The sequence below is a fragment of the Poecilia reticulata genome, linkage group LG6 (genome assembly GCF_000633615.1).
Source record: "Poecilia reticulata strain Guanapo linkage group LG6, Guppy_female_1.0+MT, whole genome shotgun sequence".
Classification (NCBI taxonomy): Eukaryota; Metazoa; Chordata; class Actinopteri; order Cyprinodontiformes; family Poeciliidae; genus Poecilia; species Poecilia reticulata.
In genome coordinates, this window is record NC_024336.1 from 20,992,405 (window position 1) to 21,012,345 (window position 19,941).

Consider the following 19,941-nt stretch of genomic DNA (forward strand, 5'->3'; position numbering starts at 1 on the left):
TTTTGTTTGGCTTGAAGAGTGTTTAGAAAATGTTAAGTTTAGATTGTCAGTTGTTTGCTACAATGTTTGGGAAGTTTTATTGTGTGATTATCACATCAACGAAGGAAAAATGGTGTGAATGGATGGAGTTGTTCTTTACATAGATTTGTTTTTCATTTTAAACTCCTTACCTGTAGTGAAAATAGACGATTCTGAGTCTGTCATTCGTTTTAGAGAAATTGCTTCGCATATTTGACAAAATATTTCCAGACACCCTGTAAGTTTAAGTGTACAACAAACAAACCTCAAACAACAACAACCACATGAACTTAAAATTAAAAGTCTTACTGCGTGAGAAAAATACTTTTTAATACTTTTGAATTTGAAAACGTTGGGAATGGTTGGTCTCTGAAGGCTGGTTAAGTTCAAAACCAGTAACTTTTATCATCAGAAAATTTCCTTGTGCATTTCGAATCACTTTAAGAAACTAAAGTACAATCTATTAATAGTAGTGGAAATAATAAACATTAACTCTTAGTCTCCAACCATGTTGCTGCTACTTGGTAAGCATTATTTCCTGCACCATTTTTCATTAGTTTAACCACCAAACCCCAAATGATTTCAAGTTTGCTTTTCTTTTCCACCTCCGGTCTGACTGACAGCCGGCCGTTTGTGTTGCTACAGTAATGATGTGTTTATGTTTGACTTGCAGAGATCCTCCAGCCTGACAGACCCAACCTGAGGAGGACACAGAGTGAGGGGACTCCCACTTCAACTGGACCAAACAGCAGGTCAGACCAAACACACCGACACAGAGTCATAGTGTGACATCCAACAGAGTTTAGCGCCAGCTGGATGCAGCGACTGAACTTCGAAATGTTTACAGGCAGGAAAAATCATTGAGGCACGTTAATCAGATGGGAGGTGATAATTTACACATATTTATGACATTTTCTTCAGTTCACCATAATGCAAATAGCCTTGTTCTTCTGAGCCACAACAGCATCATTCGTTACTGTTCTGCTTCATAACCAATACACCTTGATCAGGAGTCCATTTAGCTGCCATGTGTTGAAGATAAAATTATCTTGTACAGGAACAGAATAATGTTTTCACCTTCCTCCTTCACAGCCTTAAATATCAAATTGATTCTACTGATCAGCTTAAACCATGACAAACCTTTAATTGGTCAACATGATGAGGAAAATGAATCAGTTTAAATAATAATAATCTTTTAGCACATAACATGTTGACCTTCAAATTCAACCAAGTGAAAGTCTGACTGAACGGACCTAAAGATGGACCACATATTAGCCCATTTCATAATAATCCCATTGCCATGACATCTTTAACCAATAAGACTGAGCCAAATGACCTCTCTAAGTTTATTGTTTTGAAAAGACCTTTCTTAACTTTTCCCATTTGCCATGCATGTGTGGAAAAAGAATACAATGCCTGTTTTAAATGTTAAGAATTGTAGCTGAAGCATAAAAAAATCCTACTTGAAACAATTATTCATACTATATCTGGTTGTTATAATAGAGTGACAATAAAAAAAGGTTATTTTTCTTGAGGCTATAACAGGAAGGAAATTTTGTAAGCAAAGAAAATTGTGAGTAATGAGAAGAGGACCTACTTTGCTCTTCAAGTGGACAAATTTAAGTGTCTGGCTCCTTGATAATCACTCACTGGAAAGTTTTGTTGTTGTCTTACTTGGTTAAAATCACACTTTCATTTAATTAAGTTTTTTTTAACTACCTGCTTGGTAAATATTGCATCAAATCAATTAATGTGTGAAAAATTGGAACCATAAAAAAATCTGTGCAAAAACAAAGAATTTGAATCTAGCTGGAAATGTGTGTTTAAAATTTCATCCAGAGAAATGAAGGTTTTGGATTTTGTCATTATAATACAACAAGACACACAGGAGTTGGATCATAAATCATAGTCAGCTTTATGGCTGTAAAGAAGGACATAAGAAAACAGCTTTTCAGGCATCAGAATCCATAAAAGTACCTAATACCGCTGCTTTCAAAACTCTGCAGACCTTGTGGTAAGATAATAAGAATAATAGCACAATAATAAAGTCACGAAACTGTTTCTTAAATACCATTTTGCAAAGCGCTTATATAAAAGTCCTGAAACCAGAACATAACAGTTTTCAAAATAAATGGAAGAAAGAGGAGGATCGGATGAACGGGTCCGGTGCCAGGTTGGTCGGCCGGAGCATGATGCGGCGTGCCAGCGGGTTATTCCCCTCCGACTGCGGTTTCAGACGCTGCTCTCATCGGCTACAATAGTAGCAAGATAATAAATAGCTGCGTTTATTTCAAAGCCTTGCTGCGGGGGGGATGCGAGAGGTCAGATGGTATTTCCTTCTAAACATCGTGGGGGGGCCGCTACGTACGGTTCAGCCAAGAGCTCAGAGCACAGCTGTCACTGAGAAGCAGTCAGCAGCTTTGTGTTTTACATTAACGAATATCACCAGCGCATGTTTCATCTCCTGAAACGAGAAAGAAATATCTCGCGTGAACAAAATTGTGAATGTGTTGTTTTCTTCCTTCATCTTTTTATGCTTTTGTTTTGTTCAATCCCTCGTCTAGGTGTGGGAATTTATTGTATTATCATTTTTTGTGATAAATGTTTTGTCACGATAAGAAGTCTGTTACAATAAAATCCAGATGATGTCTAAAAAAACTCTCCATATTGTCTAAATTGCTGTTTGTTTTGCTATTTTTCTCCTCTGCTTGTTCAATGAGAGCATCGACAAATATCAATACATTTAAAAATATTATTAAAAGCATTTACTGTGTGCTGTTTAATATGTAAATCATGTAACCGGAGTCCTAAAGAAGCACGTCCAATAGCAGTGTTTGTTTGTGTGGCTATGATTGCTGTGTCATGCAGTCAGACATACAGTTACCTAAAAAAAGAAGTTATAAGTAGTTCTCATCATTCTTACAATAGTACCACAACATATCTGGATGGAAGTTTTACGCCCATATTGCCCACCACTACCGTCAACATATTTGTTTATTTCGTGAAGGAACTTCAAAGTTAAATGCAGCTCCGGGAGAACAAACACGAGATTATCCAGAAAGGGAAATCGACACCTCATCAGGTGTTTGTGGCTTTGACTGTGACCAAAGCTGCACCTGTGCCAGCTTAACTTGAGGAACCACAGCAGATGTCTGAGAGGGGAGAGCATGGAAGCAGGGGTTCATATTGAATTGTTTAGAAAAACTCAGATATTTCCTTTTTTTTTTTTATCTTCTTTTTGCCCATTTCATCTTTTTACCTGTTTTGTTTTACTGTTTGCAGGAGCAACAGGCACTCAGTGGGAGGTCCGCAGGGCGATTCCCCTGGGGGGTCCAGAGAGAGGGCTGTGCAAAACGGGGAGCTGACCGAGGAGCAGAACCGTGATGCATCTAACCACCGACAGCCCTCAAAGAGCAACGGCAGCCCGGGTCACAGTGCAGGTGAACTATCTGCTCACATAGATCCAACAATAATGCATAAACTCGTGTTGGATCAGACAGCGTTTGATTCTTTCCACTTTAAGCAAATCTGCTACAATCTTCTTCCCTCTGTATCTTCTTGCAGACAAAGTTGAGCTGCCGTCCAACGGGTTGGACGACAGTCGTGGCGTCGTGGCCCGTCAGACTCCTCCCCCTCCGTCCTCCCCGTCAGGCCGATCTCCAGCGGCCAACAGCAGCGGCAGCAGCCCCTCTCCGGGACAGGATGCCGTGGGTCCGGCGGCCCCGGCAGAGCCCAGTCCCAACGCCCCCTCCAGCGCAGAGCAGGCCAACAGCAACACGACTGAGTCAACCACAGATTCGCTTCCGGCAGGGTAAGAACCGGCACATCCTCGTCTCTCTCTTGGTTCAGCAACATAAACAAATATCACGGTAAAAAGAGGGCTTTGGAAGATTCTGGAATTTAAGTATTTTCCCGGTCTGGTTAAGAGGTGAAAAAGCAAATAAAACCAAATATGTTGTATATCTCAACTCTGTTTCCCTCCTATCTACATCCTGTATCCATCTTTCTCACTCTCCAGCCATCCAGACTCCATCAGTCCATCCAATTCAGGCCAGAATGAAATATTAAAAGTTCTTTTCAAAGTACAAAAACAGAAGGTTAAATTATTTAAAGCTGAAATTTCTATAACCTACCATAAATTAAAATGTGTTTTGTATTATTTAGACATTACACAAAAACATAGAACTTGAATCTGGAAAGTTCAGTCATTTTGAAATAAAAACACGCATTACGGTTTGCAGACTGCAAATGTTGCAGGAGTTCACTTGGAAGATCAAAAACCTTTTTTTTAATTAATTTTGACATGAAAAGAAAACCCCTAAAAATACACTTTTTCAAATTGGCACAGATAAAACCTGACATAAGGTAGAAGATGTTTTAAATATTTTATGCAAATTGTAAATAAGGTGAAAATCCACCCACAGTAAAATGTTACATTTCCTTTTTCTTTTTCCTTCTTCTTTGCTCAAAACAGTGAATTTCTCCAAGTTAATACTTCAGTTGATCATTATCCTGAGGTCTAATTTAACCTGTGAGCAATTGAACATTTGAAAGAGGTTTTAACTGTTTAAACCTCAAACATTTAGTTTGATGCTCCTGACTGTTGAAGTAAGAGCGAACACCAGGATGAGATCAAAAGAGCTGCTTCAGGTCTTCAATAAGACGACTTTAGCAGCTCAACCGAATCTGAAATCAGTCGCCCCGCTGGACAGAAAACCATCTGCAGCTGGAAGAGATTTAGAACAAACTGCTAACATTTGTCCTGAGTGTCTTGGTGTGATGAACTGCTCCCCGCAACCCTACAAGGACAAGCAGGGACAGATGAATGAGCCAGATCCGCACCCGGTGATACGACGGTAATCCAAGACATATCCACCAAGGACTGGCTGAGCGTTGAGAAAAGGAAAATCCTGACCTAGTCAAAGCCCAGATCCTGATGTCATATCTATGGAGTGACTTGAACCTAGCTGTTCATCCAAGAAACCCCTCAGACATCTGAGGAATAGGTCAAAGTTCAAAGACGGATACAAGAATCACTGAAATTATTTCATCTAAACTTTAACTGTAAGATGGAACGGTGTTCTAACTTTTTTCTCAACTAGGGAACATATTTTTGTTTATAAATCTTCTGTTTAATAAATTAAACTGAGATTTTTTGAGTACAGTTGAATCCTCAACTGTACTCAGATATGTGATCATTTCTTTTTGAAAGGACAAAATACTTTTTTATGATTTTTTGATCTTTTTTTATGCATGATCAAACAAATCACAAAATCACCTTAAATATAATGGCCTTAACGTCTATATATTGAATTGTAGTTGATCAAAGTGTCCATAGAAAAGCACAGGCCAGAAGATTAAAAAAGCAGGTGGGATGCATTTAGTAAACTGTGATTACAGGTAATTTGGTCAGATTTAGGTCTGTGGAGTTTTCCATGGATTTATTTCATCAATGCTGGTCTGTGTCAGCGTTAATGTCCCGTCCTTACCTAACGAGGAAGGATACTCCCTGTCCTCCCTAAATAACATTCAGATGCATTCATTGTGAAATCCTACCAAATACCGTCTTTGTTTTCGTTTTTAACGATGAAGTAAATGTGTTTGTGTGTGTGTGTGCTTGTCTCTCCGTGCAGCTGGGAGCAGCGGGTTTTACCTCATGGCAGAGTGTATTACGTTGACCACAACACCAAAACCACAACTTGGGAGAGACCACTGCCAGCAGGGTACGCCCATCACACTTTTTATATCTGTTTTTCCTGTTGATGCCCTGTGTGAGTCGGGCAAGGCCGAGTAGCGCAGGTTGACGTCTTAAAAATATGAATCGGACGTTTCTTTCATATTCGTCCAGATACAGGAAGTTCTTTCCTCAACGGTGGTAAGAAAAACAGATGTAATTTCAAATAATATTTGCTCTGTTTATAAAATATATATATATATTACATTTGTTTTGGAAGGTACATGCAACTTGCTTTAAAATACATTTCTGGGTAAAAAGGAAGGTAGTTTGGTGTGAATTTACTTTAGCAAATCTTAAGAGATTTACATAGAAGACACATTGGAAAGGTTTAAACGTCATCGGCTGTTGTGACTGATGAACAGCTGCTGATGGACTCCTGTTTCTATGGCAGCAAGTAAGTATGTTTAGATAAATCAGGGTTTCTACATTGTCTTTAAAAATATTTTTAGGATTTTAACATCCCTGATCTGTGCATCACTGGAAAAAAATGAACAAAATTAAATATTGAATTCTTGTCTTCTCAGCTACAGTTTGGTGGAATATGCAGGGTGTCTGCACATCTTTCAAAAGTCTTAAAATCTTAAATACATTTGAAAGATGCCAATTTGTCATAATGAGTCTTAAACTTTGTTGTGGTTGGGAGTATTTAATCTTTATCCTTGTATTCAGTTTTTTTCTCGCAGGACTTTTCTGTTGGGTAAAAGTTTTTCCCGCTTGCAGAAATCTTCATTGCGATCTGTGACTCTAGCTAGATGAGGCTACTGCTAACTAGCTACTACTATACCCTTGCTAGCTAGCCAGCCAGCTAGCTTTTTTGTGTCCATCGTGGATAAGTGCAAATTTGTCACCAGTTGGCTGGATGAAGTGTGTTTTCACCACTGGCTCACTTCTGATGCCAACCCATACGAGGCTTGGTACGAAAAAACTATAAAAGTTTGGCACTGTGAGTGAGAAGCACAAAGCCGCTGCTAAGATCCACAAACAAACCCCAGAAATGTAAGTTTTTGCTTGATTGTAATGCAGCAAGATCTCCCAACCATCCTCTACATTTATAATTTGTTCTGCCTTAAATTTCATTCAAGTTGTAATTGAAATGTAATTGAAAGTGTTAAATTTGACTTTTAAAGAGATCATCCCTTATCCTGCAGTCTAACTGCAGGATGATAATATGCGTACAATTGGAAGTGCACTCTCCAGTTTCAATCAGTTTTTCTTATCAGAGTTCAACTGCTTTCATGACATTTTTACTCTCCACTTGTATTTATTGGTTTTCACAGCGTGTCTGACTAGGTGACAGAGAGAAAAAGAGTCTGTTTTAAGTAAAGGTCACCCCCCCCCTTCCTCCTCCTCCTTTCCAAACTCCTGCCCCCCATGTCAGTTTTTCCATGCAAGGAACAAGACTGTTGGGGCCCTGAGAACAAAAGTCCTTTCTTAGAGCCACATGAACCTCCATGCTCCGCTGTGCTGGCTGCCATGGCCTGTCAGAGGATCAATTAGCAGGCTAATAGTGGGCCAGCGCTCCAGATGTACGCACCAGGAACTGTTTAGGAGGTTGAGTGGGGGTAGCTGAGCAGAGCTTGGAAGCTGGAGTAATGAAAGCCATCCGAAGCTAGGCTGGGGAGAACTTATGAGTCACACCGTTTTTATCAAGTATTCTGTCGTGTTTTAAATCCAGCCTTGCATCACAAACATACTCACTCTTGTTTTTTGTGCCTCTCACTGTTAGGGCCTTCATAAACAAAGCTAAAGGCGTGTTTACATGAAGCTATACTTTGCACGGTGCCAGTTTTCTCATGTGGCATTATGTAGACACAGATAAACTGTAGAAAGCAGACTGAAAAGCTGCATTTTGTGGTTGCAGCAAGCGTATTTCAAAATGTAGTAGTTACATTTTAACAAAACTGTTCTTTTTTTTAAAATGTTTTGTATTAAAGAAATACCAGCCTTGAGATTGAGCACCTCTGCCAAACCAAAGTGGAGCACTTACTTCTACTTCCAGGGATAAACGACCACACTACAGCGCATAGCTGTCGCATGTGTACAATGCAATCAAAGCTCCGATCAGTAATCAAGACTGCATTGTTAATGTGGCTGCATTTTTGTGCAACAGTCACTCTTTTTTAAAATGTGTCTGGTGCAGACTGAACAAACCCACATTCTGGTAATCAGAGCTGTCATGTTACATTCTCAAACTATCCAATATGTGTTTGATGTCAGTCTGTCCCACGTTGATCATTAAACAGACAGTAAGTGAGTCAATTGTGCCTCATTTTGGATGTTAGTGAGATTTTCTTTTTTGGTCGTCCTAAAAACTGGAAACTACTATTTTAGTCATTCATACCTGGAAAACGGATTCTAATTTCCACAAGTTTCTAGTGTTTTTAATTTTAATGGGATTGTGTAAAATGACTAATGAAAAGTCAATTTCCACCAGGTTTGTGGTGTGTTAACTAAACGGAGCACTACAAAAATTACAGATATTCTCTGGGCTGTGCCAAATAACGGCTCCTGCAAGGCATGACGCCCTGTGCGTGAACTATAATTTTTGATTAGACTGTGGGAGTCAATGACACAGCAGGACTTTTTTCTTAATTCATTGCATCTATTTATGCGAGTTTTGCAGCTCTGTCCCCTTTCAGATCCTTCACCGTTTCAGTAAAGATCTATTAATAAGACCAAAGAATAAGCTGTAACCTTTCCTGTTTGAGTAAAGTACCATCAGAGAAAATTAGGGAGTGTTATTTTTACATCACAGCCAATCAGATCTGGAGCCACAAGTACTGCAGTCATTTAATATAGGACTGAACCCAGAGAAAATCCACTTGAGACAAAATCCTGACATTATCCAGGGTGTTTGTGGGTTTTTGGTTTAGTTTAAAAGGGGTCACCGCAGTGTCGGGAAGAAAAAGTTCTCAGAAGCCTGTTTTAGTTATACTCTTCTCACGTACTACTTTTTTAAAACTAATTGTATTGAAATTCCAATCACTTATTGATCTTTTTTACTCTTTTCTTTGGTTATTAAAACAAAACTTTAACTTTAAACCTCAAACATGGAGAAGATATTACCCTGAATCAAAACGGCGATGAGTAACGAACGGCCCGTCCAAAAGAGGAACACAGATGTACTCCGAGCCTTAACTGGCAGTTCTTGGAGATCGGGTAAATAACTATGTAGAGGCTCAACGGACCACTGTGGGTTCTACGGATTTCCCCCATCTCCAGTAAATGAGTGGCTACTGTTAATAATACCAGAGAGTGAGGAGTCCTGCTGTTTGTGATGCACAGAAACATGGAGGTCAACCGAAAGTCTTGTGTGTAATCATCTCCACTGGTGAGGAGTCCTTCAGTAGCATGCAGCCAAGAGGGCGCTGCTGATTAATGGGTTGTTATGGCAACACCCACTGTTGTTCATTCATATCTTATACTTTTCAGTGACATTTTCTCTGATTTCCTTGGACCAGGAATTCTGAGCAACCAGTGAATGGACCTTACTGATGTACAACTACAATACAATCACTTTAGACACACTGACTGCATTCATTGTGGGACTGTTAGCTTAGCCAGTCGCAGTAAGCAAATGATCATTTAATCGCATGATTATTTTAAATGAGATTCTTCTATTTATTTGTACGAGTAGTGTTTTTTGAAGGACAATTTTGTTTAGAGATTTTGTAATCCATTTTATTTATGGTTTCATTTGTGTGTGTTTTTTTTTTTTTTTTTTTTGGGTTGTTGTATCTTCCAGTTCCAGTGTTAAATTTTTTTTTTTGCAAAATTAAAGTTTATTGGTCTTTGCGAGAGCGAACTCGCATTATTATGACGTTATCAATCTATTACTTGAAAGTGGTTTTGAAACATTAATATTATCGTTTATCTCAATTATTACTGGGACAATTTATTTACTGGCATTAACTGGCTGTAGAAATTCATTTTCACTTTTACACTAAAGGAGTTTTTGTGTCATTTTTGTCAAAGCAGCCAGATTTTGTTTATCATGTAAGAGCAACAAAAAGTTTAATACATCCAATGGTGTAAATACTTTTTACAGCTACAGTAAATATTTTTTTTATGATGTCCCAGTCTGTTTCTTACATCCTCAAGTATGCATGCAGTTCTTCTGCCCACTGCGCAGACTGGAAGCGTTTCTTTGTGTGAGTTTGCATTAATAACTTTGGAGCAACCAAAGTGCATCTATTCAGAGCTTTGGGAAGCTATGCAAACTAAAAGTTGGAGGATTAAATCTCAAATAGGGGAGAGACCCGTGCCCAGCTTTACATGGCTCGTCTTTAACCTTTTCTGGTTATAAGGAGAAACTCTGCGTCTTGCACCACACGGGACTTTATTTATTTTTGCTCTTGTGCAGATTTAAATGTTTCCTAAGAAACCAAGTCCATGTTTTTCCAAGCACATGGAAGTTGATGCTGATTTCTCTTCCAAATTCTGTAACACTTAAGTCAGACATGAGAATAGCAGCAGACCAGCAGTCGGTCCGTGTGTGTGTGTGGTGTCCTTCATTACACTGTCCTTTTGTGTGTGTGTGTGTGTGTGTGTGTGTGTGTGTGTGTGTGTGTGTGTGTGTNTGTGTGTGTGTGTGTGTGTGTGTGTGTGTGTGTGTGTGTGTGTGTGTGTTTGTGTTTGTGTTTCTGTGGGTTGTTACTATCTCAGCCTCTGTCCAGACCTCCTGCCTCTGGGGAAAACTGGAATATACATTCACCTCTGAGTAATGCCACTGGCAAGCAGCGGCGAACAAAAGGCGCGCTGTGGTGCAAACACGACTATCGGCAGTCAGAAATGCTTCTCTCGTTATTCTCTCTCATTTACATAATTGAAAACGGGCTTTGGCTTGAAGTGTTTTGCATTAGGTAGAGCAATTTTATATTAACTTTATGTGCTTCTCATTGAAAGATGAAACCTCAAGAAATGGCGCAATCGAGAATAAATGCAATAAAGGGCTGCCCAAAGCATAAAGGGGGGCGGGGGGGAAGAAATGAGTCTGCAACAGAACAAGAAGTCAACATGCTGTAATCTTTAAGGAAATCTTAATAGAGTTCAATATTATTGAAACATTTTCAAAAATGTAGAAGTTGTATAATGGTGAGATACAAAAAAAGCTTTTTTAGGTGTTTATTTGTGTATTGCTTGCAGCTCATAACAACCCAGAATGTAGTTACTCAGAAAATCAGAATACAATATAACATCAATAAAAAAAAAAAAGACTATTAGGATCTATGGGGTGCGACATGGAGGCAGTCAGCCTGTGGTTCTGCTAACTCATAATGGAAGTCCAGAATGCCTTCAGGTCATCTGCATTGTTGGGTTGGGTGTCTTTCGTTTTCCTCCTGACAATATCTGACAGTTTCTCTTTGTGGCCAGTCTGCTGAGTGATTAAACATGAGGAATGACACGGTTTCAGGTCATGAATACTTCTGTCTGGGCCCAACTCCAGCTGCAGTCCACACCATTATTAATTTTCCCCAACACTCAATTTGTATTTTCATCAGAAGTCACTCTCAAGGTGGTGGTTATCTTTAGCACCTACATTTTTATTGCAGTTTTACCTTCCACTCAATTTCCTATGCAGCACCCTATGAGTAGCCAGCTTCTTTAACAACAATCTTCTATGACTTGGCCCCTCTCTTAGTAGGTCAAACACTGTCACACAATTGTATCATCCACACCGCAATCATTTTGTATTTAAATAATCTTTTATGGCAAGGAATTTAACAGAAATAACCACTTGGAACTAATCACTCAGTGTGCAATGAATACATATAATTTACTATTTGAATGGAATTACTAAAAAAATAACAAGAGCAGCATAAAAACTGAGTTCAACACAAGGAAAATTGTCATCCATCTCCTGTTTGGTCGTTGTAATCCATTTTGGTTTTTGTGGAATAAGCTTTCATGGCATCATGATTAATTTTTAGGAAGGCTTTTATTTTAGGTGTGGAGCATAAAAATAACATTTTAAATATTTCTGTAGGAATTTCTAAAAATTCTCTGCGTTTACCTTTTTAGCAGCATTTTTCCCTTTTTTTCCCCCCTCCTTCCTTGTAAAATGGTATCTTTACATTATTGCTTTATTCCCTCGTTGTTTTTCTCTTCCTTTCTCAGCTGCCACTCGCTCATCGCCTCCTCTCTGTTTTCCTTCCTTTTCTTGTCTTTGTTTCTTTTTCCTCGACTTTAGAAGCAGGGAGCAGCTTTTTGATGCAACCACCCACTCTTGACTTGTCAAATAAAGAAAATGCTGCTGAAAGCTGGACCCTCTCTCACCCCTTCTTGTGTTTTCCAACCAATTCCCCCTTTCAGCTGGGAGAAACGAGTGGACCAGGGAGGCCGGTTCTACTATGTGGACCACAACACCAGGACCACCACGTGGCAGAGGCCCACGGCCGAGTCCGTGCGCAACTACCAGCAGTGGCAGAGCCAGCGCAGCCAGCTGCAGGGCGCCATGCACCAGTTCAGCCAGCGCTTCCTTTACCAGGTACCCACAGCCCTCACTGGTTCATAAGACTGCAAGTGGTTTTAGCTGCTGCTGGGAGGTCAATTCAGCTTGTTTTAGCCGCGTCCCTTTGGTTACTTCAACGCCTTTCAGCAACAAGGCATTTCAAAGTGCTTTACATCATAAAAGCACAAAAATGCAAAGTCATAGAGGACACAGTTGACATTACCTTTTGCACATCAGATTATTGATTAATGTTTCATGATTAGGTTTCAAAAGCAGCTCTAAACAGCTGAGATTTAAAAGAACTCAGTGTTTCAGCTGTTTTGCAGTTTTCTGCAAGTTTGTTCCAGATTTGTGGTGCACAGAAGCTGAATGCTGCTTCTCCATGTTTGGTTCTGGGGATGCAGAGCAGAACCAGAACCAGGAGACCTGAGGGGTCTGGAAGGTTGATACGACAACAGCAGATCTTTCATGTACTGTGGTGATAAACCGTTTAGTGATTTATAAACCAACAACAGCATTTTAAAGTCTATTCTGAGCTACAGAGAGCCATTGTGAGGAACTGGTGTGATTAACTAATATTCTGTTAGTTATTGCTGTCATTTGAAACAGGTTTTCTGGAGCAGAGACCTCTAAAACCTTCAGCTCAGTGGGCCCAGAAAACCGAGGTTGGAGACCGCTGCTGTCGTGTAGTAAACTCCTGAGTCATCCCACATTACTTCTTTAAGAGCATTTTTGTGATATTTAAAATGCTGTAGTGAAGTGGTCCATAGAGACTTTTGCTCTCCCTCCAACTTAATAAATGTAATTTACAGCTGCAAAAGTTGCACAATATTTTGAAAAAGGACAAAGTCTAATTCGTGATGAATACATTCTTTGGAACATTTGTCATTTTATTTTTATTTTTGAGTAAAAAAAAAAAAATCAACTGTCACCCTAAAAACACTTGCATGTTATCTTGTTAAGGGTTTTAATAAATCTGAATTGAGAAGTCAGTTTATCTCAGGAACTTTATCTCTAATTGAAACACATGATGTAGATTAATGACACACAGATGTGTGTTTATTCCAGTGGAGTTTGTTGAGGCTTTGGGTCTGAATTGAGCGGCCATGGTCAGACAGTTGCCAGACATTAACGTTATACTGGATTAAAACAACAACGATTCTTCAATGGGTCATCAGTTAAACCAACATTAAAACTTATACAGGCTCCAATAAAGCCTCCGCACCCTTTGTGTTTTACTTTTATGCAACTTTGGTGTTTTCTGTCCACTTCTTTTTGTTGTCCTGCGTCTCTTTGGGTTTTGTGGTCTTCCGGGTGTGGACTTTATTTGCCTTTGGTCCAACCACCACTTTACAGTTTAGCCCTAAACATCCCTTAAATGCTTCTTTTTATCCATATGCTTTTTTTTTTCTTTTGAGAGAGAAAACTGTTTTATCCCACTAATTGCTCATTTCACGCCCAAATACTTTTCTTTTAGCACCCCAAATCAAACTATTGGGTTGAATCCTTCTCTTTTTTGGGGGGAAACGTTGTTTTTTTTTTCCTGCTAAGTTAGTCAGTAAAATCTGACTAATCTAAATGTGATATTTCCATTTTTTACAGCTCAAATTTGCTGTGAAAATCAGGCGTAGATTGACTTTATTGAAACGAGTAAAATGCCCTCCGGAAGAATTCACACATCTTGACTTTTTCACAAGTCACAACTTTACCACCAGAACTTTCAGTGGATTTTATTGGGATTTTATGCAGCAGACAAACACAAAAGAAGCTCAACAAGCTTCAGAAGTCGCATGTTTGGTAAACGGAGTTCAGATTTTCTTTCTTCTGCATGATGCAACAAACCATTATTGAATTGCTTTGATGTGAAGTCGTATCTTCTTTTTCTCCTGCTTTGCTACTTAGCAGGAAGCAAAAGTTTATTTTCCAAATGAAAGTGTCAATTCCTTACGACTAACATGCACTATTATTCATCTGACTGCATGAGCAGGAGATGATGTCTGGACTGTGAGCATTCAGTAAAGGTACGAATACCTTTACGCATCAGGAATATCAGGTTTAAAATGTTTTAACAGTGAGAAAAGAATCTAGTTAAGTTCTTGATGACGTGTCAGATTATCTGATTTTCTCTCGCATCTGGTGCAATAAATGTTACGATTCCATTCCATATTGGTTCTGTGGGAAATGAATATCCAGATTCTGAGCTAAAAACATTTAGAACCTGCCAGAACCACCTGCCAGCTGTTTGAGTAAGATTGGATTTATCAGTAACCAAGCATCCTCCTTTATGCCACTTTCTCTGCAGGTTAAAACTGCAGAGAAGTGTGGGGGGTGGATAGAATCAACAACTCCACCGCCGTCCTTTCCTTCTCTCCTTCCCTTTCCTTCCCTCCTTCACCCAGTGTGTGAGAACAGCCAAGAGGGCAGGTTGTTGATAGTGTGCGGCTCTGTCTTGGAATGCCCAAACTGCTGATAGCGCCGACTATTTATGGCCCCAGTGTGTGTGAACAAGGAAACGGGCTCACAAAAGGGCTCATAGCTTCACTGTGAACACAGCCACACGATCCGCTGCCTGGCTGGTGCGCTCACCACCGCCCCCGTTCAGCTGAACTGTTTTTGGTTTTGTTTTTTTCCAACCAGCTGAAAGGTTCTGCAAGCACTGTAAAGTTGTTCATTTTTGGTTGAATGGAAACGAACTGGATTGCAGACTTTATACACTGGAGGATACGTCGACTCCACTGTGCATGTTGAGGGGCGGCATCATGTGCTCCTTCTGTCTCGGTGTGAGTCAGAGCTGCTAAAGTCGAGCTCAGGTGCAACATTTTTCTGCGCTGCACATGACAACTGAAGAGGGTCAAGTGGCCGGTCTTCTTGAATCCACGGAGCTGCTCTAAGGGGCATGCACATTTTTCACACAGCTGTACGGAACCGTTGTGCAAAGGCTCATCTGCACAAACCAATATACACAAGCACCAGAGCAGCTCTTCATTTACACTACTGTGCAAAAAGTGTTGGAGCTCTCTCCTGTTTTTCTGTTTGCTTCCAAGAAGCCAGACTTTGACGTTCAAAGTGGTTCCCAGTCAATATATTTGAACAACCATTAAGATGTTTTTTGTAATACTTCTTTACTATGACTATAAGTAAAACACATTCAGGGATGAAACACTCCTAATCGCATCACAAAATCACTATTTGATCTTTTTTTTTTTTATTAAATCTACAATAAATATCCAAAATAACACTTTTACATAAAGTGTTCAGCATATGCAGATTTCTCAGTTGTTTTTGATTGAAACATGGCAAACAGTGTTCAGTATCAAGCTGATCTTATTTTGGTTTTTATTTCTTCATATTTTAACACCAAACACAATCAGGTTTGTTGTTCTGTTTTTAATCTCTATTAACAGAAGAATGAAGGAGGTGAAGGTGACTTTGTCAGATGTCAACAAGTAAAACTCCACACAAATCATTTTTAAAAAGTTGATATTCTGTATATATTTTTTTCAAATTACAGATTAAGTAAATATTTTTGATTTGTAGTTTATTAAGTAAAACTCGACTTTACCTTGTTTTTTTTTTCTCTTTAGGCTAGCAAAAAATGTAGTTGAGAAAGTAAACTTAACGTGAATCAACAGTGAAAACATTGACCACTGCTGCCTCAGTCCATGCAAAGATAGAAGCCCAAATGTGTGTTTGCAGAGTAATTTCGGCTCGTTAGAAGGGCGGCCTCGTGGCCATTAGCTGCCGTTTCCAGCTCTCCCCCGTTCCCTCCTTCTCTGCCTGTCGTTCCCTTCCTTGTTACTCACCCTTGCTCCTTCCTGTAACCCCTCCTCATAGCCCCTTTTTAAAAAAAATCCTGTTTCGGTTTCCACAACTTTTCCTTTCTGCATCAGAACGTCTTCGTCTTCATCTGGCTTTATTTCAGGCATGATTTTTCCATCCTTGATTTTCTGCTGTCAGATCGGTTTCCTTCCCAGCAGTATCTCCTCATCCCTCCTCCTCCTCCAACGTTCCAATTATGAGTTCAGCCCATTTTTGCCTGAACAAGGGCTCCTTAACAGCAGCACCTGAATCAACCCTGTGTTTTATCACTCACAGCACAGAACAGAAAACTCACACACGTCCACACTGCTCCTGCTAACACCTTAGCTTGTGTTTACACACAACCCGTCAGCACTCATATTTCCATAGACGACATTTTTGCCATGAAAGGACAATGAACAGAAAATGTTTAAGCTGCTCCAATCTTGCTCTGCACATTAGACCCTGGTGGACTTGTACTTTGGACTAAATATGTTCTTAAAGCATTGGTTCTTAAAAAAAAAAAAAAAACGCCGTAAAAATCCTGCAGATAAAAACGATAAACATGCTGCTTTTCTTAAATTAAGAAAGAAAAACTAGGCATTTGTTTGTTTGTTTTTTCATCTTAGTTGGGGAAACGGAAGTCTTTGGAGTTGTTTTTTTTTTTTTTTTTTTTTTCTGAAAAACATTAATACAACACATTTCTCCTTCCCGGTTTTACATAAAACTTACATTTGGGTGACATGTTTGTCACTGCCCGCTTTAACTAACGCACAAAAACACTGAGAAGAGAAAAATGTCATTTCTATTAACTGATGTGTTAATATATTCCTGTTAAGTTTGGCTCTTCTTATTATACTAATGTAAATTTTTCTTCTTATTATACTAATGTAAATTTTTCTTGCAATATAAAATTAAACTCAATTAAGTTTATTTATGTGGCCCCAATTCATAAAAATTGTTGTCTCGAGGCACTTAGTAAAAAATAAAAAAAATCAGTTCAATCTCACAAATACTCCAATTAATCCCAGATATCAATCTGATTCAAATGTTCAATTAATTATTCAAAGTAGCTTAAAAAGTTTTCTGTCTAAACACAACAGATTGCATTCAGTCACTGACTTGCAGCAGAAAATTGCTTGCCTCATCTTTGACTTTAGAGCAATGCTTCATGTGGCGACGGTGGAGAGAAAAAAAACTCCCCTTTAACAGGAAGAAACCTCCACCAGAACCAGAACCAGGCTCAGTACAAGCAGCCGTCTGCCACAACCCACTGGGCGTTTGAGAAGAGACGGTTAGCTTCTTTGGAGAGAAATTTGAGAAACTGAGAAAACAAAAAGTCAGCAGTTGAAATCACAGCAAATAATACAAATGGAGAGTAGTAGAAGAAAAAAGTGAGTGAGTGATATCAACCCATCTGCCTGAGCCAATGGCAGCATAGCTAAAGGATAGTCTAACCCCATCTGGCCTCTTATTACGGCTTCATATGTAAAAACTGGGGAATCAAGTTTAAACGTTTTCTTCTTTATTTCTAAATTATCCACTAATTCTTGTCAGTGAAGCCCTGGATAATCTTAAAATGTTTGTCTAATGGATAAATATCTAGATTTCTAAAAGTACATCCAACCATCTGTCCGTCAGTTTGTCAGTTCATCCATTAATCATCCAGACAGTCGGTCCAGCTGTCTTTTTGTCCATCTGATTATCCATTCTCACACTCAGTGGGTTTTTTTCCGTTTTCCACACTTAAAGCTTCACTACTGTTGAAATTTCCACCATAAACTTTATTGGCATTTTAAAAACAGGCCAAAAGCTGAAATCCTCTTGAAATGTGAGTTGACTGTAAGACCGTTTTCTGCTACATTAGCATGAAGCACTAAGATGACTTGGTATTTTCTCAGGCAAACTCCATGACCTTATGCTTAAGACACTCCCAACCCACTTTTTCCCCCTTATAGTACATGATTTTTACCCCCTGCTGTATGCTCACATTAACAACTAGATTTAGTTTTATCCTTAGTAATTTTTTTTTCTCGTGAGTCCAAAGCACCAAAGCTACATTTTCACCTGTAGTCCTCCCACAATCCACGACACACTATCCTTATTTCACGTTTGTGCCAAATAGCTGCTTTTCCTCGCTTCCTCTCCCTCTTTTCCTCGCTTCCTCTCCCTCCCTTGTTTTCCCAGACTCCTTTTCTTTTCCTCCCTCCAGCTTTGCTCTGTCTGGAAGCCACAGAGGAGCTGAATGGTCAGAGCCAGGATGAAGTCATCATGTCTTTATATCATTATATTCTCCTTTTACCTTTTTTAGTCACAGAAAACCCATTCGGGTGGGGCTCGGGGCATAGATTGGCTGTCGATGGGAGCGACACACACTCACACACATAATCGCACACACACCCTTTAACCTTGTTTTGTGCCCAGTCTCACTCCTTACGCGGGCCCAGTCCTTTCCATCCCGACTCCCTCAGAGTTTCCATGACAGAGCTGCTTTAAGACGCTCAAAGTGACGCTGGCATTAGGTGGATAATACTCCACTTATGCCCGCCGAGGAAGGCATCAATATTTTAAGCCCAGCGTGAGGGAGAGACCTTTGAAGAAGCAGCAGATTTCATTTGGAGAAATTCTAGTTTGAGTTTTTGCCAGCTTGCATTCAGCCTCCAAAGGCTTGCACTGCAAAAAAACCCCACAAATCTTACCAAATATTTTTGGTCCAGTTTCTGGTGCAAATGTCTTGGTACACATGGGATAAGATAAAACTAATATACAAGTATTTTTTCAACAGAATATAACTTGTTTTAAGTCAACTATTACTTAACATTGATGATAAATGCCAGATTATTGCACTTGTAACAAGATGTTAACAAGGTGTTTATAAGTGGAATAATCTCCCAGTGGAACTAGTACTTTTTCATCTATATTAAGGAAATATTGACTTAAAACAAGCTCCTATTTAATTTTTATTATTGCTGAAAAGTTACTTTTGAGCTAGTTTTGTCTTATTTCAAGCATACTAAGATACTTGCACCAGAAACTAGACCAAAAATGCTTAGTAAGATTTGTGTTTTTTTGCAGTGTGCAAGGATTTCAGTGAATGTACTACTGCCAAAAATGATCATTTATTTTAGGTTTTCTGCATAAATAAATTAATTAAGCTGTAATGGCATTCTTTCTGATTTCTGGTAAACTCTGCAGTGATGCTGGAGCTTCTTGTAACGTTCCCAACAAGCAAACGTTTGAGCCGCTTTCCCAGTCGAGTTAATATATTCTTGCTTGCCTGTGTGTGTGTGTGTGTGTGTGTGTGTGTGTGTGTGTGTGTGTGTGTGTGTGTGTGTTTATCCTCATATTAAAGCGTACACACTGACCGACTGTTTGCCACGGACAAATTTTCCACACTTTGCTACACACGCACACATCTTTTTTTTCTTTTTTTTTTTTTCCTTTTAGGTGTGTGTGTGTGTGTGTGTGTGTGTGTGTGTGTGTGTGTGTGCGCGCAGCCTGAGTAAACCCCACAGTGGTTTCCAAGCCCACGGTGAATAAAGGTGCCTTTTGTGAGACTTTGGGTGGGTGGGGCTGGAGAGGAGGTGGGGTGTCCAGTCTGGAACAGGCATGAATGTTCCCTCAGTTCGCTCAGACATCACACTTCCCTGCCTGGTTTCACAACAGCGCTAGAAAGGAGGAGGAGGAGGACCGGAGGGCTGGGTCGGTGGATGAGGAGGTGGTGTTGGTGAGGGTGAGAGGGTGTGTGTTTGAGGAGTCTAGCGGGAAGCTGAGTGGGCGGGGCTTGCATCCAGCCAGTGAGCTCATTGGAACAGCGTTGTTGTTTTATCCTCCTACCGAGCGTGTCGCTTTTGGAAACCACTGGAGCCGCTGGCCGGCCAGCTCCCTCAGTTGCCCCTCGCTGCTGGAGCAGAGAGGAGCACCCCCGCCCCCCGCC

At 39.8% G+C, this 19,941-nt stretch overlaps 1 protein-coding gene across 4 annotated transcripts in view; it reads left to right on the plus strand.

The window, feature by feature from the left end:
- Nucleotides 1-19,941, plus strand: part of wwp2 (WW domain containing E3 ubiquitin protein ligase 2) — a 57,274-nt gene that overhangs the window by 19,511 nt on the left and 17,822 nt on the right. For all 4 annotated transcript variants that reach the window (XM_008411784.2, XM_008411788.2, XM_008411786.2 and 1 more), the window contains exons 6-10: nucleotides 692-770; nucleotides 3,301-3,458; nucleotides 3,583-3,829; nucleotides 5,652-5,741; nucleotides 12,068-12,242. In XM_008411784.2, coding sequence (XP_008410006.1) covers nucleotides 692-770; nucleotides 3,301-3,458; nucleotides 3,583-3,829; nucleotides 5,652-5,741; nucleotides 12,068-12,242 — 749 coding nt within the window. The remainder of the gene's footprint in view (nucleotides 1-691; nucleotides 771-3,300; nucleotides 3,459-3,582; nucleotides 3,830-5,651; nucleotides 5,742-12,067; nucleotides 12,243-19,941) is intronic.